Below are 25,590 nucleotides of genomic sequence, written 5' to 3' on the forward strand. Positions count from 1 at the left end.
ACATCCGTATAATTAAATGGCAAGAAAGAGAAAAAAAAAGGGGGTTCAATAAGGAGCCCCCTGGTCGGACTTTAGAGGCATAGCAAACCTAGGGAAGAAGCATAGTCAAAATAATATTATAACAAACTTTATTAAGTACAAAATGCACACATAGCAAAGACATCGACAAAGAGTTAAAAATCATCTATACAGGAATATAGCCTGATATTGCTATGTATATGGAATCAGATGGTGGTCACCTATTTTTATTGACAAGACCCTTACATCTATAGCGGAAAAATTTGAACTATGATCATTTGAATCTTTGAAAGCCTCCTCATAAGTCAGACCTTTTCTTGCATTCATTGAAAACCTGCATGTGTCCTGAAGAAGTTTTTATACGAAACGCGTACATCAGGGCTCTTATCATGTATATTCCTGTATAGATGATTTTTTTAACTCTTTCTCGATGTCTTTGCTATGTATGCATTTTGTACTTAATAAAGTTTATCATATTATTATTTTGACTATGCTTCCCTAGGTTCACTATGCCTCTAAACTCCCACCAGGGGGCTCCTTATTGAACCCCCTTTTTTCTTTCTTGATTACTATCTTTGTATCAATAAACTTTTGTTTTATTTTTATATATCTGTTACACATTTGAATTCTCTTGTCTTACTGTACCCAAAGACAGTCCAATTGAACCCCTTTTCTTTGGGGAAGCCTGGTTGGGGACCAAGCTCATGATCCCTTTACTTCTATATTTTCTGGATGAAGTCTCTAAATTTTTTATTTCTAGTATTGACTACAGAGGCCACCTCTATTTCCAAAGTGTGAGAGCGCTGAAAGCTGGCCTGGGCAGGAATGGGGGGCAAGTGCCCCTGTATTGAAGTGGTTAATGAAAATGACGGTTGATGGGCACAAGTGTGAAATCACATGACCGGTCTGGTATGGAATCTTACATTGAACTGCGTAGGAAGCCAGCAGGGTGGCGGTACTGTACGGGCACGGCAACCTGAAAAATAAAAGAAGAAGAAGGACACAGTGAGAGAAGAGCCGAGGAAACCCCCCAAAACCTGCTGAAGGAGAATCTCCATTCACAAAGTGGGATTCTGGGAGCAATCACAGTCCTTGTCCCCGTGATCCATTACTGAGCAGTACCGGGCTGTCTGCATGGAACCCAATTAAGACGAACGAAAAAACTTAAGACTCCTAAATCTGACCTCCGACTTCCCCCTTCCGTCTCGCACAGTTGTACCGCCTCCTCTTACTGGGACAGAAACGCCTTCCTCCGATTTCACCGCACACTGTGAGCTCCTCACCATGTGCATTAGAAAGCTGCAGCCAGTCAGAGCTCCGCCCCATTCCCAGCACCATCCCAAACCTCCCCCCCCCCCCCCCACCAGCCTGACTGTTCCAGGCCCACCCCCCTTTTCATTTTATTGGATTTCAGCTCTTTCTCTTTCAATCACGGAAGCTTAGCAACCCCCCATGTGGGCGTTACCCAGGGTCAGTCCCGCATGCAAATACGATCCCGCTTAGGAAACGCCCACTCCTTCAGACTGAAACCCTCCCATCAAAAAAAAAAGGTATTTTGATTTTTTTTTGCATAACTCCTCCCAAGAGCCCCGCCCACTGCTTGCATCAGGACTGAGGGGCTCTTGAGAGGAGGAGTACTGAGGGCCGGGGGGGCTGTGATGTTTTCAGGAAGCTGTGTAAAGCCCTCCTCCCACCAGCCACGATTTGCCTGCATTGCACAGAGAAGAACAGAGACCCAGTGATGGTCTAACTGGCGCTAAAATAAGAGAAAATAATGTTTTATTTAAAAATTTTCATTAGCATACTGGCGAGGAAGGAGAAAAGGAAGAATGGAAGTCGATATATAACAAAAAATTGCGAGGGTGAAGATCTGCTTTATTAAACATTTTATAAAATATTTAATTTGAATTACCTCCCAGTGAGAATGTCCTGTTTAATCTGCAGAAAATAAAGGTACCTAAAAAAAGAAGAAGAGAGACATTATGAGCACAGGAGTCTAATACCGCCCAATATCTGACCCCCACCATAGTGACCCTGTACTGCTCTGGGGAGGGGAACAGGATTTCTTTTCCCCCACTATGATTGCTTATTACAGTGATGATCACTGTGATAAGCAATCATTATTACTTTGTGAATAGCATCCATTCATGTGCTATTGTGTACTATTGTGACAGCTGTGATTGACCACGGCCATCACATGGTACAGGTCAGCCATGATTGGCCCCTGCACCATGTGATCAATCACAGGGATCACAAGAGTACACAACGAATGGCTATGAAAAAAAGCCACTGTGTACATCTGATCAGTGTTGCCAACCACCCGTTAATTTACGGGCAGCCCGTAAATTTCACCCCCTTTTCGGGGCGCCCCTGAATGTCCATTACGGGCAGCCGGTGCCCGTAAAAAGGATGGCTGCGGGCCGGCCATGCAAATGCGCATGCGCCGTTCCGAAGCCTGCAGGACTCGGGAAAGATCGTACAAGCTCGGCTGGGCGGCGCATGCGCAGTAATGTAATGTCGCTGCCTGGCACCATTTTTAAAACGGAAGCCGACATTCGTTTTTCTCGGCGGTTCAGCGGGGGGAGCGGAACGATGCAGAGAGGAGCCATGTGACGGGCCACAGGAGGACATTACCGGGGGGGGGGGGTGAAGCCAGCCCGGTAGAGGAGGACACTGTGCCTGACTGATGTTGAGTGAGACAGGTATAGTAATATGAAGGGGGACAGTGCAGGAAACTACCATGTCCGCAGCCTCTGACCATCTCCTGCCCGCAGCCTCTGACCATCTCCTGCCCGCAGCCTCTGACCATCTCCTGCCCGCAGCCTCTGACCATCTCCTGCCCGCAGCCTCTGACCATCTCCTGCCCGCAGCCTCTGACCATCTCCTGCTCCTATATCCTGTCCGCAGCCTCTGACCATTTCCTACATCATGTCTGCAGTCTCTGAGGGGGAGTCGGGAGAGGAGTCATGATTGTGAGTGCCGCCAGGATCATGGGGGTCACAGGAGAAGTCAGACGTGTGTGGAATGTGGAGAGGAGACCATGGGAAAACCAGAGCCGCCAAGCTGGAGCCATCTGACTGAGCCCTGCACGATGCACCTGAGAGGGGGTCGGTGAAAGCGCCGCCAGGCCAGTCTGGGGGGGTTGCTGATGCAAGGGGAGTGAATACAATAATGTAAGGGGCACTGATATAAAGCTTCCCCCCTATATTAGTAACTCCCCTTACCTTAGTGTAGTCACTCTGCGGAAGGTGGTCTCTACTCACCAGAGTGCCCCCCATATCAGAGTTCCTGGCATTCCCCTTTATATCAGAGTCTGCAGGGTTGTCCCTTAGACCTCTTTCACACTGGGGCGGTTTGCAGGCGTTATTGCGCTAAAAATACCACCTGCAAACCGCCCCAAAACAGCCTCCGCTGTTTGTTTAGTGTGAAAGCCCGAGGGCTTTTACACTGAAGCGGTGCGCTGGCAGGAGAAGAAAAAATCTCCTGCAAGCCGCATCTTTGGAGCGGTGAAGGAGCGGTTTATTCACCGCTCCTGCCCATTGAAATCAATGGGACAGCGCGGCTATAGCCGCGCTGTACGAGTGATTTTAACCCTTTTTCGGCCGCCAGCGGGGGGTTAAAACCGCACCGCTAGCGGCCGAATACCGCGGTAAAACAGCGCTAAAAATAGCGCTGTTTTACCGCCGACGCCCCCTACCGCCCCAGTGTGAAAGCAGCCTAACGGTGAAAGGGTAATACTGCAGACCCTGATGCAAGTGGGAACTCTGATGTAAAGGGAATGCAGTGGACTCTGATATAAGGTGGTCTCTGGTCACCAGAGCCCCCCCTCTACATCAGAGTTCCCCCTTAGATCATGATCTGCAGCGTTCCCCTTTACATAAGAGTTCCCTTTCACTTTAAGGGGGATCCCTGCAGACACTGATGTAAGGGGGGAACTCAGTGCTGGCAGGGTTATAGTTACCTGACCTTCATGTCAATGGAGAAATGTGTTTTTTGACTTTTGTTTAACTTAAACACATTGCTGATAGCACTAGCTATGTGTTTATAGTTCAAATATTTATACTTGCACTGTTTAGCACTGAAAACAGTAATTTTAGGTACTTTTTTGCAGCGCCAGTAAAAAAAATGTGGCTCTGCCAGTAATGTCACAATGTTTGCCAGTAAAATAAAAAAAAAAAATAAAAAAATAAAAAAAAATATTAAAAAAAAGGTGCCGTTTGTAAATTTTGGCGTTCTGCCAGTAAATTTCACTTCAGGGGGTTGGCAACGCTGCATCTGATATGTGATCGCTGTGATTGACCCTGTACCATATGATCACTGTGACCAATCACACAGATCACAACAGTATACAATGAAAATCTATGAATGAAAGCCATTATGTACAACTGACATGTGATCGGCCCTGTACCATGTGATCGATGTGACAAACCACAGAGATCACAATGGTACACAATGAATGGCTATGAAATAAAGCCATTGGGGGGTTATTTACAAAAAGGAAAATCCACTTTGCACTGCAAGTGCACTTGGAAGTGCAGTCGCTGTAAATCTGAGGGGTAGATCTGAAATGAGGGGAAGCTCTGCTGATTTTATCATCCAATCATGTGCAAGCTAAAATGCTGTTTTTTTTTTATTCTCCTTGCATGCCCCCCTCGGATCGACAGCGACAAGTGCACTTTGCACTTGTAGTGCAAAGTGGATTTGCCGTAAATAACCCCCATTGTGTACAACTATCATGTGATCACTGTGATTGGCTCTGTACCATGTGATCGCTGTGACCAATCACAGAGATCACAATAGAAAACAATGAATGGCTATGAAAGAAATCCATTGTGTACAACTGGCTAGTGATGGCTGTGATTGATCACAGCGATCACATGGTGCCAGGGCTGGCCCCGTACAACAATCTTTGCCCACTGGACACAGGGTGTTACAGATCGCGCTGCACCCAGGGAGGAAGTATTTACAGAGTGTTTTTCCCCCCGAAGATAAAATGATGGGAGGACCAGGAGGGGCTCAGGATTCTAGTGTTAAAATTTGCCCCCCTCTTCCCATCTCAGAAGACATTCCGTATCCTCGTCTGTTCCCGGCTACAACGAGAAGCCATAAAGCTGCTGCTAAGACCCCCCGCCGGGCCAATGAAATCTGCAATACGCCAGACACAAAATGAGAAGCTCCGGTGCTGTGACATATATGAAGCGCTACAGACAATCCTCCCCGTGAGACGCCGCGATTGCTCAGCACAAGACCTTGGGGAAGACGACATGTATTCATCCTGTAACCAGGAAACTGGCGGCAGCCCAGAACAGCGAACAAAGCCGGCGGTTGTTTTATTATCCATCATAAGATCCGCTACATTACACGCATCTATCGCTAGTAAAGGGTGACAGAGATAAATGGAGATGGGGGGGGGGGGGCTTAGGAACACTCTTCCCACTGATCACCGATGTAAGGAACATTCTTCCCACTGATCACCAATGTAAGGGACATTCTTCCCACTGATCACCAATGTAAGGAACATTCTTCTCACTGATCACCAATGTAAGGAACATTCTTCCCACTGATCACCAATGTAAGGAACATTCTTCTCACTGATCACCAATGTAAGGGACATTCTTCCCACTGATCACCAATGTAAGGAACATTCTTCTCACTGATCACCAATGTAAGGGACATTCTTCTCACTGATCACCAATATAAGGAACATTCTTCTCACTGATCACCAATGTAAGGAACATTCTTCCCATCCCACTGATCACCAATGTAAGGAACATTCTTCTCACTGATCACCAATGTAAGGAGCATTCTTCTCACTGATCACCAATGTAAGGGACATTCTTCCCACTGATCACCAATGTAAGGAACATTCTTCCCTCTGATCACCAATGTGAGGAACATTCTTCCCATCCCACTGATCACCAATGTAAGGAACATTCTTCTCACTGATCACCAATGTAAGGAGCATTCTTCTCACTGATCACCAATGTAAGGGACATTCTTCTCACTGATCACCAATGTAAGGAGCATTCTTCCCACTGATCACCAATGTAAGGAACATTCTTCTCACTGATCACCAATGTAAGGAACATTCTTCTCACTGATCACCAATGTAAGGAACATTCTTCTCACTGATCACCAATGTAAGGAACATTCTTCCCACTGATCACCAATGTAAGGAACATTCTTCTCACTGATCACCAATATAAGGGACATTCTTCCCACTGATCACCAATGTAAGGAACATTCTTCCCTCTGATCACCAATGTGAGGAACATTCTTCCCACTGATCACCAATGTAAGGAACATTCTTCTCACTGATCACCAATGTAAGGAGCATTCTTCTCACTGATCACCAATGTAAGGAACATTCTTCTCACTGATCACCAATGTAAGGAGCATTCTTCTCACTGACCACCAATGTAAGGAACATTCTTCTCACTGATCACCAATGTAAGGAGCATTCTTCTCACTGATCACCAATGTAAGGAACATTCTTCTCACTGATCACCAATGTAAGGAACATTCTTCTCACTGATCACCAATGTAAGGAACATTCTTCTCACTGATCACCAATGTAAGGAGCATTCTTCTCACTGATCACCAATGTAAGGAGCATTCTTCTCACTGATCACCAATGTAAGGAACATTCTTCTCACTGATCACCAATGTAAGGAACATTCTTCCCACTGATCACCAATGTAAGGAACATTCTTCTCACTGATCACCAATGTAAGGAACATTCTTCTCACTGATCACCAATGTAAGGGACATTCTTCTCACTGATCACCAATGTAAGGGACATTCTTCCCACTGATCTCCAACGAACTGGTTTTAGCAGGCGATCCTCTAGACCAGGGATCTCCAAACTACGACCCTCCAGCTGGAGGGCCGTAGTTTGGAGACCCCTGCTCTAGACCAGAATTCATTATTCTATGATGTATGATTTTCACAGGAAGGGAGACACTGATGTGCTAATTCTTCAAAATGCGATAAAATCAGCACAAAACTGGAGTTGCTACCCCACACCCCCCCACAAGGTCCAAAAGACATCACTTGAATTCACACATCTGGTTGATTTTAGAGAGCGCCCCCTACCTGGTGTATTCCTCCTGCAGTTTGCTGGAGTCGGAGACAAAGAACTTCACCCTGAAATTCAGACTGTGCGGAGACCCCCCTAAAAGAGAAAAGGTCTGGTAATGATGTGGAAATCCATCGGTTAAACACACATAGAACAAGACTCACACGTTTCGTCACTCACTTTTTAGCTGCTTCCTGATTAGCTTGTTTGGGTCCAGCCACTTCTGGATAGGTGAGAAAAGAAACAAAGCTGGTGAGTGTCCAAATGAAGAGGAGAAGACAGATCCTGGAGTACCGATTGCTTGGAAATAACCATTCCTGCTCACTGATCATTAACTATACTTTCCCTTTAAGGGCTCATTTACACTAGCGGTTGGGGCACGGTAAAAACACACGTTGGAGCTACGTTTTTACTGTCCCTCAACTGCTCCCCCCTTTAGCTGGAAAGGCAGAAATTATACTCTCCCCGTCACTTTCGGCAGGCATTAACCCAACATAACCTCATACAATGACTGACAAGCCAGGAGACTCCTGCTCCGTCCAACCCACCATGGCCTTATACCTTGACTGACAGGCCAGGAGAATTCTGGTCCCTCTGACCCACCATGACCTCATACGATGACTGACAGGCTAGTAGACTCCTGGCCTGTCAGTCAAGGTATGAGGTCATGATGGGTCAGCTCTGTCTGATCCACCATTTCCCCAATACCTTAACTGACAGGCCAGGAAACTCCTGGTTTGTCTGATCCACCATGACCTCATACCTTGATTGACAGGCCAGGAGACTCCAGCTCTGTCTGATCCGCCATTTCCCCATACCTTGACTGACAGGCAGGAGACGCCTGGTTTGTCTGATCCACCATGACCCCAAACTGTGACTGACAGGCCAGGAGACTCCTGCTCTGTCTGACCCACCTTGACCTCATACCTTGATTGACAGGCCAGGAGACTCCAGCTCTGTCTGATCCGCCATTTCCCCATACCTTGACTGACAGGCAGGAGACGCCTGGTTTGTTTGACCCACCATGACATCATACAATGACTGACAGATCAGGAGACTCTTGCTTAGTCTGACCCACCATGGCCTCAAACTGTGATTGAAAGGCCAGGAGACTCCTGGTCTCTCTTGACCACATATCTTGACTGACAGGCCTGGAGCCTCCTGGTTCATCAGACCCACCATGTCCTCATACCTTGACTGGCAGGCCAGGAGACTCCTGCTCTGTCTGCCTCACCATGACCTCATACCGTGACTGACAGGCCATCAACTCCCATTCCATGAAAACTGTACAATGATACAGCAGTGCCAAAACAGTAAAAAGAAGTGACAACGGCACTTCATTGATCCCTTCCCAAAATGCCTGGGCAGAGCTGCATTCTTCTGCCTCTAGTGATCACGTCACACACAGTTATAGGATAATTTACACTATAATTATGTAAGTTTGAAGAAGTGACATGTTTGTTTTTTACTGAGGAGAAGTAATGGAGAGGTTCTGAAACTATCCCACAGTTCACCTTCAAAACAAAAACCATAAATGTCAAAATCAGTCTTCCAAATAACATGCCCCTTCAAAGAGGACATCGGATACTTGCCTCTCCTGCTGCCCACCCTGCCGAATAGATGCAGATCCTGCAGAACCCAACACTTAGAGAATGCCGGACTTCCTGGCCACCACAGTGACTCCTTCAGCCTACTCGTTACAAGGACACCGTGGTGAGGAAGGGGCCCGGAGGAACGGATCGCAGAACGGAGCGCAGTACCAGAAAAATCGACACCCCGGGAAATTTTAGATTTTGCCATCTTCATTCTCTTTTACTGCCGCCGAGACTGGCAGGGCGGGCAGCAGGAGAGGCAAACATCCCATTATTTGGAAGAATGATTTTAGAGATACAGCAACTTAAAGGTCTTCCCTTTCTTATTTTGTTTTTGGGGGGGGTCCAAAAAGGTCCTACATGCCCCCCCCCCCCCCCCCATTTAGTAACATCTTGTATTTCGATGACAGGAGAGTGAACAGGACTCACGGGGTTCTCCGAGGAATCGTCAGCCAACTGCAATCCAAAATAGTCCCTCTCGGTGAGATCGAGAAACTTAAAGACCAAGTCTAGCAGAGCCTGGCCATCCTCATGTTTCTGAAAGACACAAAAGCAGTGCTGAGGTTATTACACACCGGCTGCATCATCTCCACAACGGACCAATCACCGCGCACCTCCAGAACGGACCAATCACCGCGCATCTCCAGAATGGACCAAATCAAAAAACGGGAAGATCATCAAAAAGTGAATTTATTTCAGTAATTCAATAAAAAACTGGCGGCAGCCCAGAAATCATATTTTATATATGGATTCATTGCACACAGAGGGATACATTCCAAGCATTTCTTTCTTTTCATTTTGACGATTATGGCTCACAGAGAGTGACAACCCAAAATTCTGTATCTCAGAAAATTAGAATATCGTGAAAAAGTTGAATATTGTAGACTCGTGTTGTTACACTATAATCAGCTAATGATGGGGCACTATTCCTCTCACTGATACCAATGATGGGACACTATTCCTCCAACTGATACCAATGATGGGGCACTATTCCTTCCACTGACACCAATGATGGGGCACTATTCCTCCCACTGATACCAATGATGGGGCACTATTCCTCTCACTGATACCAATGATGGGACACTATTCCTCCAACTGATACCAATGATGGGGCACTATTCCTTCCACTGACACCAATGATGGGGCACTATTCCTCCCACTGATACCAATGATGGGGCACTATTCCTCCCACTGATACCAATGATGGGGCACTATTCCTCCCACTGACACCAATGATGGGGCATTATTTCTCCAACTGATACCAATGATGGGACACTATTCCTCCCACTGACACCAATGATGGGGCATTATTTCTCCAACTGATACCAATGATGGGACACTATTCCTCCCACTGATACCAATGATGGGGCACTATTCCTCCCACTGATACCAATGATGGGGCACTATTTCTCCAGCTTATACCAATGATGGGGCACTATTCCTCCCACTGATACCAATGATGGGGCACTATTCCTCCCACTGATACCAATGATGGGGCACTATTCCTCCCACTAACACCAATGATGGGGCACTACTCCTCCCACTGACACCAATGATGGGGCATTATTTCCCCAACTGATACCAATGATGGGACACTATTCCTCCCACTGATACCAATGATGGGGCATTATTTTTCCAAACTGATAGCAATGATGGGGCACTATTCCTCCCACTGATACCAATGATGGGGCACTATTCCTCCCACTGACACCAATGATGGGGCACTATTCCTCCCACTGATACCAATGATGGGACACTATTCCTCCCACTGATACCAATGATGGGGCACTATTCCTCCCACTGACACCAATGATGGGGCACTATTCCTCCCACTGACACCAATGACGGGGCCCGATTTATCCCCCTAATACCAATAATGGGAACGGTTTACTCCCACTGATGCCAGAACCATTTATACTCTCACTGGCCACAGTCTGGCCCCCCTAAAGTCTGAAGGACAGTAAACTGGTCCTTCATTTAAAATGTTTGAAGACCCCTGAAATAGAATATAAAATAACAGAATGAAACAATAGAATAGAAAAAAGGGAACATAATAAAATAGAATAGAACAGAATAAAAAATAAAATAAAGGAATATAGAATAGAAAATAGGAAGGACTGTAATAGAATATAAAGCATAGACTAAAAAAGAAAAATTAAAATAGAATTAAATATAAAAAAACGCAATAAAACAGGATCAAATAAACAGAATAGAAAAGATCATAAAAACAGAATAGAATACAAAAAAAGGAATATAATATGATAGAGTAGAAAATAAATTGAATATAATAGAAGAGAAGAGAATACAATAAAACAGAACAGAAAATAAAAAAATATAATAGAAAACAAAAGAATAGAATTGAAAATAAAGGAACAGAGAAAAGTAGAGTAGAATAGAACAGATTAGAGTAGAATATAATAATTTAAAAAAAAATAGCGTAGAATAGAATAAAACAGAACAAATAAAGCTGTCTCCTGACATAACGAATATGACAAAATTGAAAAAGGGAACATAAAATAAAATAGAAAGGAATAAAATATAGAAAATAAAGGAATAGAATAGAAAAATAACAGAAAATAAAATAAAGGCATATAATAGAAAAGAATAGAATAGAAAATAGAATAAAAAAGAAATAAAATGAAAAAAAAAATAGATTAGAAAAGAATGAAATAAAAAACACAATACAACAGAATTGAATAAACAGAATAAAAAATAATATCATAAAACAGAATAGAATACAAAAAAAAAAGGAATAGAATATGATATAATAGAAAATAATTTAAAATAAATTGAATAGAAGAGAAGAGAATACAAAAAAAACGAAGAGAAAATAAAAAAATAGAATAGAAAATAAAAGAACAGAATAGTAGAGTAGAATAGAACAGAATAAAAACAGTTGTCTCCTGACATAACGAATACGATGGAATTAAAAAAGGGAATATAACAAAATAGAACGAAATAAAATATAGAAAATAAAGGAATAGAATAGAAAAGAATAGAATATAAGGCAATAGTATATAAAATAGAATAAAAAAGAAAAAATAGAATAGATTAGAATGAAATAAAAAAGAACACAATAAAACAGAATTGAATAAACAGAATAGAATATAAAAGAATACCATAAAACAGAATAGAATACAAAAAAGGAATAAAATATGATAGAATAGAAAAGAATATAAAATAAATTGAATATGATAGAAGAGAAGAGAATACAACAGAACAAAAAAAAAAAAAAGAAAACAAAAGAATAGAATAGAAAATAAAAGAACAGTAGAGTAGAACAGAACAGAATAGAGTAGAATATAATAATAAAAAAATAGAGTAAAAAATAGAGCAAAAGAATAAAACAGAACAAATACAGTTGTCTACTGACATAACGAATAAGACGAAACTAAAAAAGGGAACATAATAAAAAAGAAAAGAACAGAATAAAATATAGAAAATAAAAGGTATAGAATAGAAAAAAGGATATAAAGCAATAGAATAGAAAATAGAATAAAAAATAAAAAAAAATTAAAAAAACAGAACACAATAAAACAGAATTGAACAGAATAGAATATAAAAAAAAGGAATAGAATATGATAGAATAGAAAAGAATATAATAGAAGAGAATACATTAAAAAGAGAAAATAAAAAAAATATAATAGAAAACAAAAGAATAGAATAGAAAATAAAGAACAGAGAACAGTAGAGTAGAATAGAACAAAATAGAGTAGAATAGAAGAAAACAGAACACATACAGCTGTCTCCGGACATAACAAATGAGACGAAATAAAATGATTGACCTAACAAACAAAACAAATGTTTCTATTGTGCACTTGTCTAATCTGCACAGCAGAGTCGGGGGTTACACTTTGGACACGTTGGACCCCCGGTGATGGCGGCGGGACGCACCCTGTGGTGTACGGGGCCCGGCGGGCGCTCGTAGGGATCACTTGCACCGGTCACCCAGAACGAGTTCTGCCTTATAAATAGGCCACATTTATGGACAGAGTTCAGCTCCGCCCACCGGGAGAGTTTCAGCCAACAGGAATCTTTATAGCAGTTAATTTGGGACTTCTAGGAAGCGGAGGGGGGGGGGGGGGGGGGAGTGTTCCTTTAAGTCGTGTCTGTGGAGTTGTGGAATCCCCCCAGAGACCTGTACAGAGAAGTGGTGGTGGGGGGATATCGGTTTCGCAGTCCCTGGAGACACATATTTTAGGAGATCAGCAGAAGGTCAGGGACTGTTTTAGTCCTCGGTCACATTCTCAGAGACGTCCCCTCCCCCGATGTCCTCCATGGTGGGGGGGGCCCTTCTCTGTGTTTAGGGGATAGATGTTCTCTCTTCTCTCAGTGTTTTCATATGACAGGTTGCTGGGAGGAGAGGCGGCAGATCTGAGCCGAGGGTGTTGTAACAGCCAAGTACGCGGCTCGGCCCTCTAGAGAACGCCGCCGCCTAGCTTTAAATAACAGATGTGCGCAGACTTGGAAACGTGTGATCTTCGCCTGAGCTGCCGCCGCGCCTCACTTCACCCGCTGCCTTATAAAAAGTCCTGGAACCTTCCAGCAGCTTCTTAAGCAAGGCAGACAAAAGCGCATCGCAGGTGACCGAACACGGGGGCCAATCATCGGTTAGATCCCGGGTGACAGAACACGGAGGCCAATCATCGGTTAGATCCCGGGTGACAGAACACGGGGGCCAATCATCGGTTAGATCCCGGGTGACAGAACACGGAGGCCAATCATCGGTTAGATCCCGGGTGACCGAACACGGGGGCCAATCATTGGTTAAATCCCGGGTGACAGAACACGGGGCCAATCATCGGTTAGATCCCGGGTGACCGAACACGGGGGGCCAATCATCGGTTAAATCCCGGGTGACAGAACACGGGGCCAATCATCGGTTAAACCCCGGGTGACAGAACACGGGGCCAATCATCGGTTAGATCCCAGGTGACCGAACACGGGGGCCAATCATCGGTTAGATCCCGGGTGACCGAACACAGGGGCCAATCATCGGTTAGATCCCGGGTGACCGAACACAGGGGCCAATCATCGGTTAGATCCCAGGTGACAGAACACGGGGGCCAATCATCGGTTAGATCCCGGGTGACAGAACACGGGGGCCAATCAGCGGTTAGATCCCAGGTGACCGAACACGGGGGCCAATCATCGGTTAGATCCCGGGTGACCGAACACGGGGGCCAATCATCGGTTAGATCCCGGGTGACTGAACACGGGGGCCAATCATCGGTTAGATCCCGGGTGACAGAACACGGGGGCCAATCATCGGTTAGATCCCGGGTGACAGAACACGGGGGCCAATCATCAGTTAGATCCCGGGTGACTGAACACGGGGGCCAATCATCGGTTAGATCCCGGGTGACAGAACACGGGGGCCAATCAGCGGTTAAATCCCGGGTGACAGAACACGGGGGCCAATCAGCAGTTAGATCCCAGGTGACCGAACACGGGGGGCCAATCATCGGTTAGATCCCAGGTGACCGAACACAGGGGCCAATCATCGGTAAGATCCCAGGTAACCAAACACTGGGGCCAATCCGAACACGGGGGTCAATCATTGGTTAGATCCCGGGTGACCAAACACGGGGACCAATTTTCGCTTAGATCCCGGGTGACCGAACACGGGGGCCAATCATCCGTTAGATCCCGGGTGACCGAACACAGGGGCCAATCATCGGTTAGATCCCAGGTGACCGAACACGGGGGCCAATCATCGATTAGATCCCGGGTGACTGAACATGGGGGCCAATCATCGGTTAGATCCCTGGTGACCGAACATGGGGGCCAATCATCCGTTAGATCCCGGGTGAGGGAACATGGGGGCCAATCATCCGTTAGATCCCTGGTGACCGAACACGGGGCCAATCATCGGTTAGATCCCAGGTGACCGAACACGGGGGCCAATCATCGATTAGATCCCGGGTGACTGAACATGGGGGCCAATCATCGGTTAGATCCCTGGTGACCGAACATGGGGGCCAATCATCCGTTAGATCCCGGGTGAGGGAACATGGGGGCCAATCATCCGTTAGATCCCGGGTGACCGAACACGGGGGCCAATCATCCATTACATCCTGGGTGACCGAACACGGGGGCCAATCATCGGTTAGATCCTGGGTGACTGAACACGGGGGCCAATCATCGGTTAGATCCCAGGTGACTGAACATGGGGGCCAATCATCGGTTATATTCCAAGTGACCGAACACAGGGGCCAATCATCTGTTAGATGCTGGGTGACTGAACACTGGGGCCAATCATCGGCTAGATCCCTGGTGACTGAACACGGGGGCCAATCATCGGTTAGATCCCGGGTGACTGAACACAGGGGCCAATCATCGGTTAGATCCCGGGTGACTGAACACGGGGGCCAATCATCGGTTAGATCTCGGGTGACCAAACACGGGGGGACAATCTGAACAAGGGGGCCAATCATCGGCTAGATCCCGGGTGACCGAACACAGGGGCCAATCATCGGTAAGATCCCAGGTAACCAAACACTGGGGCCAATCCGAACACGGGGGTCAATCATTGGTTAGATCCCGGGTGACCAAACACGGGGACCAATTTTCGCTTAGATCCCGGGTGACCGAACACGGGGGCCAATCATCCGTTAGATCCCGGGTGACCGAACACGGGGGCCAATCATCGGTTAGATCCCGGGGGGACCGAACACGGGGGGCCAATCATCAGTTAGATCCCTGGTGACCGGACACGGGGGCCAGGGCAATCTTTAATACTGTTTGGACCCTGGGCAATAAAATTTTTTGGGCCCCGCCCCTCCATGCAGTTTCGCTCTCCACCTGCTTTGAGACATACAATAAAAAGCAGCTAGACTCAAAATCAGTTTACTGAATCAGATCAGACAGTGATTGCGATTGGTTGCCAGAGGTTACAGTGTATCATTGCCACTCACTGACTGGTTGCTAGAGGTTACAGCACATAATTGTTTGTTGATTGGTTGGTAGAGAATACTGTACATCAATACTGCTCACTGATTGGTTGCTATAAGTTACTGCACATCATTACTGTTTACTGATTGGTTGCTAGAGGTAACAGCACATCATCTCCTCACTGCCTGCACACCATGGACTGGGGAGGTGAGGGGGGCCATTGATAGACAGACAACTCCTAGGGATCCTAAGACTCCTGGGATCAGTGGCAGTGCTGGGGGGAGGGGAGGGTGTGATCAATGGCAATGCAGATTTTTTTTATACTGACTACCAATATAAAGAGGAGTTTCAACACTGGCCACCAATGTAATCAGGATTTACACTGACCACCAATGTAATAGGGGTTTACACTGACCACCAATGTAATAGCGGTTTACACTGACCACCAATGTAATAGCGGTTTACACTGGCCACCAATGTAATAGGGGTTTACACTGACCACCAATGTAATAGGGGTTTACACTGACCGCCAATGTAATAGGGGTTTACACTGACCACCAATGTAATAGGGGTTTACACTGACCGCCAATGTAATAGCGGTTTACACTGACCACCAATGTAATAGGGGTTTACACTGACCGCCAATGTAATAGGGGTTTACACTGACCGCCAATGTAATAGGAGTTTACACTGACCGCCAATGTAATAGAAGCATTCACAGTAACCACCAATGTAAGGAGGGATTTACACTGACCACCAATGTAATGAAAAGATTTACACTGACCACCAATGTAATGAAAAGATTTACACTGACCACCAATGTAATGAAAAGATTTACACTGACCACCAATGTAATGAAAAGATTTACTCTGATCACCAATGTAATGAGAAGATTTACACTGACCACCAATGTAATGAGAAGATTTACACTGACCACCAATGTAATGAGAAGATTTACACTGATCACCAATGTAATGAGAAGATTTACACTGATCACCAATGTAATGAGAAGATTTACACTGATCACCAATGTAATGAGAAGATTTACACTGACCACCAATGTAATGAGAAGATTTACACTGATCACCAATGTAATGAGAAGATTTACACTGACCACCAATGTAATGAGAAGATTTACACTGATCACCAATGTAATGAGAAGATTTACACTGATCACCAATGTAATGAAAAGATTTACTCTGATCACCAATGTAATGAGAAGATTTACACTGACCACCAATGTAATGAGAAGATTTACACTGACCACCAATGTAATGAGAAGATTTACACTGATCACCAATGTAATGAGAAGATTTACACTGACCACCAATTTAATGAGAAGATTTACACTGACCACCAATGTAATGAGAAGATTTACACTGACCATCAATGTAACAGACATTTAGCCTGCGTTCACATTTGTGTGTGTTGGGAACGCATGCAAAATCTCTTTACCGACACCACAGAAATGTGCTGCCCTTTAGCAGATACACAGCAGTGCCAATAATTGTTAATGACACCCTCACCCATCTGCTGACATGTGCCTTGGCATCGCGTGATTTTGGAAAAGTGTTTGGGAGTTTATTCCGCATTTGCAGTGAAATTGAAATGAATGGGCTGCCCTACATGTGACCTACATCTTTATCCACCCTGTCAGTACACCTTTGTATCCTTAAACCCCTGCTAACCTCTGCAGCCCAAACCTCCCCCATCCTCTCCGCTCCAACCCTCCTCCCCTTTAACTCTACCGGCCTCCTCTGCTCATCTTTGCACCCACCTTCCTTACCTCTACATCCCCTCCTTCCCCTGAGCACCCCAAACTGTAATTCCTTCTCTGCCTACCTCTGCACACCCCACACTACCCCCTCCCCCACCCCCCCATAATTTGCTTACCTCTGCAGAACAGGCTAATGTTAGGTTTAATGACCATAGTTGTAGGCAGGACTTTCAACATGCCCCTTTACCTCCCCAGTGGGCAGCATTCAGTATAGGTGATGGTGGAAATGACCTCAGGGGGGCCATGATATACATATGAATGCTGCCTCTATTTACACATGAATGCTGCTGGTCCGCCACTATTTACATATCAATGTCGGTATTTACACGTAAACACAGAGTCTGCTGGTGAGTCATCTGTACACAACAATAGGGCAGAGCATTAGTAACAGAACTTCACACTGAGATATCAGGACACAGCATGGGATTAAAACCTCAAGTGAGGAGGGAATTTAAACTGGGATAGTTGCAAAGTATGAGGCAGCTGCTTTGGGCCCCACAACAATGACAGGGCCCAGGGCAGCTGCCCCTTTTGCCCTGCCTTAAAGAAATACTAAAGGTAATTCTTTTTAAAAAAAAAATAACAAACATGTTATACTTACCTCCACTGTGCAGCTCGTTTTGCACAGAGTGGCCCCGAACCTGGTCTTCTGGGGTCCCTCGGCGGCTGTTTCAGCTCCTTCCCGCAAGAACTAATCACTACCATGCAAGGGAGCTCGCATGGTGGCGAGTTCTTGCGGGCGCGCTCCCGTGATACAGCCGGCGGCCATAGCCGCTCACTGTATCACTCGGCCCCGCCCCCCCGGCGCGCCGCGTCATTGGATATGATTGACAGCAGCGTGAGCCAATGGCTGCGCTGCTTTCAATCCATCCACTCTAGCCAATCAGCGGTCAGGCTGATCAACGAAGAGGATGTCGGGCGCGAGCGCTGGACTTTAGGGGGCTCAGGTAAGTAAAACGGGGGGCAAGGGGGCAGCGGTATTGTCGGAAGTTTTTTCACCTTAATGCATAGAATGCATTAAGGTGAAAACATTTTTACCTTTACAACCCCTTTAAAGACGGCCCTGACGGGGGACCAATCATCGATTAGACCCCTGGTGACCGAACACGGGGGCCAATCATCCGTTAGATCCAGGATCACAACCTGGGGCCCTTTACAGTCCCGGCAGTCAGAAGCCTGAGCATATAAAAAGGAACTGAGATATCAGCGATTTCTAGAATTCTCATATCGCACTTCCCTACTCTCTGACCATCTCCTGTCGTGCGTCTTCAACCACACCTGTTGCATTGTCTACATCACACGTGTCAAACCTGAATCCGTCCCACCAGGATATTTCGGGGGACCCTTGCACCTCCCCTGCAGCAACCCCCCTTGTTTCTGCCCCAAACTTGTCTCAGTCAGCAGCAGAGAGGACAGAACTCCTCCTCCAGATCCTGCATATCTCCTTGCAGCTGCAGAAAGACTTGTCTCTATCCCTGCCACCACCCTCTCAGCAGAGAGGAGGACAGAACTCGGATCCTGTGCCTCTGTGCAGCCACAGCATCCCCTGGTCTCTGCTTTCTTTGGTCTCAATATTCAACAGCAGAGAATACAACAGAACTCCTCCTACAGATCCTGAAGCACTCCCTTGTCTCCGTCTCCGCTGGTTTCAGCATTCAACAGAAGAGACAAGGACAGAACTGCTCCTACAGATCCTGCACCTCTGTGCAGCTGCAGCACTCCCTTATGTCTGCCTCCCCTGGTCTCAGCTTTCAGCTGCAGAGAGGACTACGGAACTCCTCCTCCAGATCCTGCACCTCTCTGCGCAGCCGCAGCATCTCCTTGTCTCTACCTCCCCTGGTGTCAGCATTCAGCAGCAGAGAGGAGGACAGAACTCCTCCTACGGATCCTGCACATTTGTCCAGCCTCAGAATCCCCTTATCTCTGCCTATCCTGTTCTCAGAATTCAGCAGCATAGAGGACTACGGAACTTCTCTTACAGATCCTGCACCTCTTTGTGCAGCCACAGCAACCCCCCCCCCCTTCCACCTCCCCCAGGATCAGCTGACTGCAACCCTCCTCTGGAAGGGTGGGGGGGCTCTTGACATCTGAAGTAAGAGGGGGTGGGAGTGCTCTGTACAGCGGGCTCACGAGGCAGCTGCTTTGGGCCCCCAAAACAAAGATTGGGCCCGGGGCAGCTGCCCCTTTTGCCCCACGTTAAGGACGGTCTTCCTGCATATAGAGGGCAGATTTACTAAAACTGGAGAGTGCAAAATCTGGTGCAGCCAATTTTTTTGTCAAAGCTTAATTGAACAAGCTGAAGATAGAAGCTGATTGGCTCACATCAGTGCCATCTAGTGCCTGGGGCGAACATGGCATATCGCCCCCCCCCCCCCCCCCCAAGATGTATAATGTGTGAGCGAAAAATCCCATTCCCCCAAAATATCCATAACTAATCTGCATGCTCACCCCCCCAAACCTAAACCCCCCCTCCCCCCATTACAAATCTGCATCCTGCTGAAATCTCTCCTCCCAGCACAAATCTTTGCCCCCCCATCCCTTCCAGCTCAAATCCCCCCCCCCCCCGCCCAAATTCCCTCCCCCTAAAAAAAAATGTCCCCCTCCAAGCACAAATCTCCCCCCCCACACTCCATATCCCCCCTTCCTGCACAAATTCTCCTCCCCCAATTTCCCATCCTAGCACAAATTCCCACCCCCCACTCCGCTCCAATCATCCCTACTAGCACAAATACCCCCCAATCATCCCTTCCTAGCACAAATACCCCCCAATCATCCCTTCCTAGCACAAATACCCCCCACCCCCAAAAAATATATATTTCCCCTCTACCATATTACTTTTATAGCACAAATCCCCCTCCTAGCACACATTTTCCCTCCCCCCAACACAAATCCCGCCTCCTAGCACACATTTCCCCCCCCAACACAAATCCCGCCTCCTAGCAAACATTTTCTCTCCCCCAACACAAATCCCGCCTCCTAGCACACATTTTCCCTACCCCCCAACACAAATCCCTCCTCCTAGCACACATTTCCCCCCCCCAACACAAATCCCGCCTCCTAGCAAACATTTTCTCTCCCCAACACAAATCCCGCCTCCTAGCACACATTTTCCCTACCCCCCAACACAAATCCCTCCTCCTAGCACACATTTCCCCCCCAACACAAATCCCTCCTCCTAGCACACATCCCCCCCCCAACACAAATCCCGCCTCCTAGCACACATCCCCCCCCCCCAACACAAATCCCTCCTCCTAGCACACATTTCCCCCCCAACACAAATCCCTCCTCCTAGCAAACATTTTCTCTCCCCCAACACAAATCCCGCCTCCTAGCACACATTTTCTCTCCCCCAACACAAATCCCCGCCTCCTAGCACACATTTTCCCTACCCCCCAACACAAATCCCTCCTCCTAGCACACATTTCCCCCCCAACACAAATCCCTCCTCCTAGCACACACCCCCCCCCCCAACACAAATCCCTCCTCCTAGCACACACCCCCCCTCTCCAACACAAATCCCCCCTCCTAGCACACATCCCCCCCCCCAACACAAATCCTCCTCCTAGCACACACACCCCCAACACAAATCCCCCCTCCTAGCACAAATACTTTTGCCCCCCCCGACACAAATCACCCAAATCACCACTCCTAGCACACCTCCCTAAATTTCCCCTCCTAGAACAATTCTTACCCCCTGCCACTCCCCAAATCCACCCCCCCAACCCAATCTACCTGGAGTGCCTCCCCCCCCCACATCATACCATAGTGCCCAGGGCAGCCGCAAGCTCCTGCCCCCCCCCGTCCCACCCCTGGATACCATGCAGAGCTGCACCAGATTCTGCACTCTCCAGTTTCAGTAAATCCCCCCCATAGTAGGGATGTGGTGATCGGGTGTATTTATGGCCGTATCCCCTACGCCAGGGATATGCAATTAGCGGACCTCCAGCTGTTGCAGAACTACAAGTCCCATGAGGCATAGCAAGACTGACAGCCACAAGCCACATGACACCCAGAGGCAGAGCATGATGGGACTTGTAGTTTTGCAACAGCTGGAGGTCCGCTAATTGTATATCCCTGATCTACACCCTCCTGACTCCATTATGAAGACACGGTTCTGATTCCTGACACATTCATTGTTACATAGCGAGCCGGAAACCAATCAGAGAGCAGATTGATCACAATACAGTCCATATCCCCGCAGAGGCATCATGGCGATAGAGATTGGACGCACACACGACTACTTACACTGACACGGAAAGCTTGCACAGTGTTATCCAGCAGAAGGATATTACACACAACCTCTGTACTCTGCCTGTCCCGGGCCTGCTCCGACGCACGTACATTGTAGGATTTGCCAGCAGGCAATCGGAAACGTGCGCTCATTACTGTCTGCGCAAAGTCTGCGAGATACGAGAGAGAGAGAGAGAGAGAGAGAGAAAAAAAAACGGTTAGCATGGAACAGCAAAAGGTAATGGAAGAAGTTCACTGACCATATAAAATAGTAACAACAACAATACCAACAGTAATAATAATAATAATAACAACAATAGGAATAATAATAGTAATAATAATAATAGAAACAACAACAACAATAATAATAAAAATAGGAACAACAATAATAATAAAAGTAAAAATAATAATAAATAGAAATTAGAAATAACAATAGGAACAACAATAATAATAAAAACATTATTATTATTATTATTATTATTATTATTATTCCTATTATTATTATTACTATTTTTATTATTGTTTCTAATAATAACAATAATAGGAATAACAATAATAATAATAATAATAATAGGAATAATAATAGGAACAATAACAACAATAATAATAGGAACAATAATAATAATAATAGAAATAATAATAGGAACAATAATAATAAAAGAAATAACAATAATAATAGGAACAACAATAATAAAAATAATATTATTATTATTGTTGTTGTTCCTATTATTGTTATTACTATTATTGTTATTCCTATTATTATTATTACTATTATTGTTGTTCCTATTATTATTATTATTATTATTATTAAGTGTTGCACTACACTTTATTTTAAAGTAAAATAATAGTTTCATTATAATAATTGTTTAAAAAAAAATAGTTTACCAACAAAATAAACAAACAAAAAAAAAATGCAAAAACAGGAAAACAAAAAATGTAGGTGGGATGAAGTGATCCCATACGCAACGCAATTGTTTGGCCAACCTTCCTGAATATTAGTAAAGTGTACTCTATATTATCCACTTGCCTTCTGGAAGGTTGTACCGCTCCCCGCCCCAAACCCCCGCCCCCCCCCCCCCCGGTTTACAAGGGACAAGAGATCACCATAATGGGCACAAAGAGGGCAGAAAACCCGCTGTACGTGTCACTGGGCTCCCTCGCTAGGGACTCGTTTCATAGACCCTCCCCCCCTTCCTCAGCCCGATGAGTGCACAGACTACGCAGCTTGAGTTAAAATGCCAAATAACCAATCCTGTTGTCACGCTGAAAAAGGGGAACGCCCCCCCCCCCCCCCCCCGAGACCCGGTGACATTTGTGAAGGTGGGCGGAGTCTTCTGATGGACAATACATGGGTAGCAGGAACTGGAGAGGAGACCATCGCCAAACACTCCAACCCTGATGCTAGTGGCCACAAGCGATTCAGAGACAGGAATCTAACCAATCAGAATCGCCCTGGTCTGTCCCGGACATGCTGAGTGGAGGGAGAAGTGTGGGGATTTTAAATCTTGGGCCGGCCGAATAGGTGGTGACAGCTCAGGATTGCTGCAGGTAAGTACAGCGGAGGGACCGGGGGGACTGAGGTTTAGATAGTACATCTTTATATTTCTCTAATGTATTTTATTGGGATTTTATGAGATGGACCAACACAAAGTGTCACATAATTGTGAAGTGGAAGGAAAATGATAAATGATACAAATAAATATGTGAAAAGTGTGGGGGGGCATTTGTATGGCGCCCCCCTGAGTCAATACTTTGTAGAACCCCCTTTCTCTACAAGTCTTTTTGGGGATGTCTCTACCAGCTTTGCACATCTAGAGAGGGACATTTTTGCCCATTCTTCTTCTTTGTAAAATACCTCAAGCTCTGTCAGATTGGATGGAGAGCGTCTGTGATCAGCAATTTTCAAGTCTTGCCACAGACTCTCAATGTGATTTAGGTCTGGACTGTGACTGGGCCATTCTAACACATGAATATACTTTGATCTAATCCATTCCATTGTAGCTCTGGCTGGATGTTTCGGGTCGTTGTCCTGCTGGAAGGTGAACCTCCGCCCCGGTCTCAAGTCTTTTGTAGACTTTAACAGGTTTTCTTCTAAGATTGTCCTGTATTTGTCTCCATCCATCTTCCCATCAACTCTGACCAGCTTCCCTGTCCCGGTGGGGATGGTGTGTTCAGGGTGATGTGCAGTGTTAGTTTTCCTCCACACATAGCGTTTTGCTTTTAGGCCACAAAGTTGAATGTCGGTCTCATCTGACCAGAGCACCTTCTTCCACATGTTTGCTGTGTCCTCCACATGGCTTCTCACAAACTACAAACAGGACTTCTTATGACTTTCTTTCACCAATATCTTTCTTCTTGTCACTCTTCCATAAAGGGCAGATTTGTGGAGAACACGACTAATAGTTGTCCTGTGGACAGATTCTCCCACCTGAGCTGTGGATCTCTGCAGCTCCTCCAGAGTTACCATGGACCTCTTGGCTCTTCTCTGATGAATGTTCTCCTTGCCCGGCCGGTCAGTTTAGGTGGACGGCCATGTCTTGGTAGGTTTGCAGTTGTGCCATACTCTTTCCATTTTCGGATGATGGATTGAACAGAGCTCCGTGAGATGTTCAAAGCTTGGGAGATTTTTTTTTTTATAACCTAACCCTGCTTTATACTTCTCCACAACTGTATCCCTGACCTGTCTGGTGTGTTCCTTGGCCTTCATGATGTCGTTTGCTCACTAAGGTTCTCTAACAAACCTCTGAGGGCTTCACAGAACAGCTGTATTTATACCGAGATGAAATTACACACAGGTCAACTCTATTTACTAATTAGGTGACTTCTGAAGGCAATTGGTTCCTCTAGATTTTAGTTAGGGGTATCAGAGTAAAGGGGGCTGAATACAAATGCCCCCCCCCCACACACTTTTTACAAATGTATTTCTAATAAAATTTGGAAACCATTTTTCATTTTCCTTCCACTTCACAATTATGTGGCGCTTTGTGTTAGTCTATCACAGGGATGTGCAATTAGCGGTCCCATCATGCCTCTGGGTGACATGCTTGCGGCTGTCAGAGTCTTGCAATGCCTCATGGGACTTGTAGTTCTGCAACAGTTGGAGGTCCGCTAATTGCATATCCCTGGTCCATCACATAAAATTCCAATAAAATATGTTTTTGGCTGCAACTTGAGAAAATTTCAAGGGGTATGAATACCTTTTCAAAGAACTGTATATCTGAAGCCAAAAACGTGGTTTTCAAGGGTTAGAACCCCTCTCAGGTTTCTATTACTAGAAGTGAAAGAGCCTGCATTGTGCACCCCTAGACATAATGAACATTTAACTCTCGCAGGAGAAGGGGGGGGCAGAAAAAAAAAGGAAAGGAACGACAACGAGATGTGATCAGAGCAGCATTACGTAACGGGAGCGCGCACTTACATCAGAGTCTGCAGGACGCATTATCTACAGGAGCCGCCACCTTCAGAAGAACCCGCTGTCGCTGTGCAGCTCCCCCCTCCCCCCCTATTATCTGATGGCTTCCTCTGCGGTTTATAAAGGATAAGAAGTGAAGTTGAAGTACTTCCTTTAGTGAGAGGGAGACGGGATGTTTCCACCAAGGAGGGGCCGGGGCGCAGCTCTCTTATCAGCGTTCAGTGTCAACAAGGTCCGCTATCACTTCCTGCAACACTTAATAAAGGGCAAAACACCAGAAGCCGGGGCCCCTGAGCTCTGCACACCCACGCCTGCCCATATCCAGCCACTTCCGGGACGCCTCTAGACAGGTCCTCTTTTAGGAAGCTTATGCAAGAATCTGAACATTGCGGAAACTTTATATCTGCCCTTTATTTATCCATACTAAAGAGGACTACTACAGAGGGGACAATCATAATTTGATCTCCTGCAGACTGGGTTTGCCCACTTACAAAGAAATGAAGGGTCTATCATTTTTATCATAGGTGTATTTTGAATGATAGAGATAGAATATCAACCAAAAATCCAGAAAAAATAAAAAACACGATAC

At 45.9% G+C, this 25,590-nt stretch overlaps 1 protein-coding gene across 1 annotated transcript; it reads right to left on the bottom strand.

The window, feature by feature from the left end:
* Nucleotides 1-490: 490 nt before the first annotated feature.
* On the bottom strand, nt 491-21,761 carry LOC141147830 (tyrosine-protein phosphatase non-receptor type 4-like). The gene is made up of 6 exons (XM_073634996.1): nt 21,605-21,761; nt 9,118-9,225; nt 7,277-7,319; nt 7,114-7,192; nt 1,931-1,975; nt 491-994 (listed from the first exon to the last, which is right to left on the bottom strand). The coding sequence occupies exons 1-6, from the start codon at nt 21,740-21,742 to the stop codon at nt 775-777; spliced, it is 633 nt and encodes a 210-aa protein (XP_073491097.1). The 5' UTR covers nt 21,743-21,761; the 3' UTR covers nt 491-774.
* Nucleotides 21,762-25,590: the final 3,829 nt, after the last annotated feature.

The sequence above is a fragment of the Aquarana catesbeiana genome, linkage group LG06, assembly GCF_042186555.1.
Source record: "Aquarana catesbeiana isolate 2022-GZ linkage group LG06, ASM4218655v1, whole genome shotgun sequence".
NCBI classification, from domain to species: domain Eukaryota; kingdom Metazoa; phylum Chordata; class Amphibia; order Anura; family Ranidae; genus Aquarana; species Aquarana catesbeiana.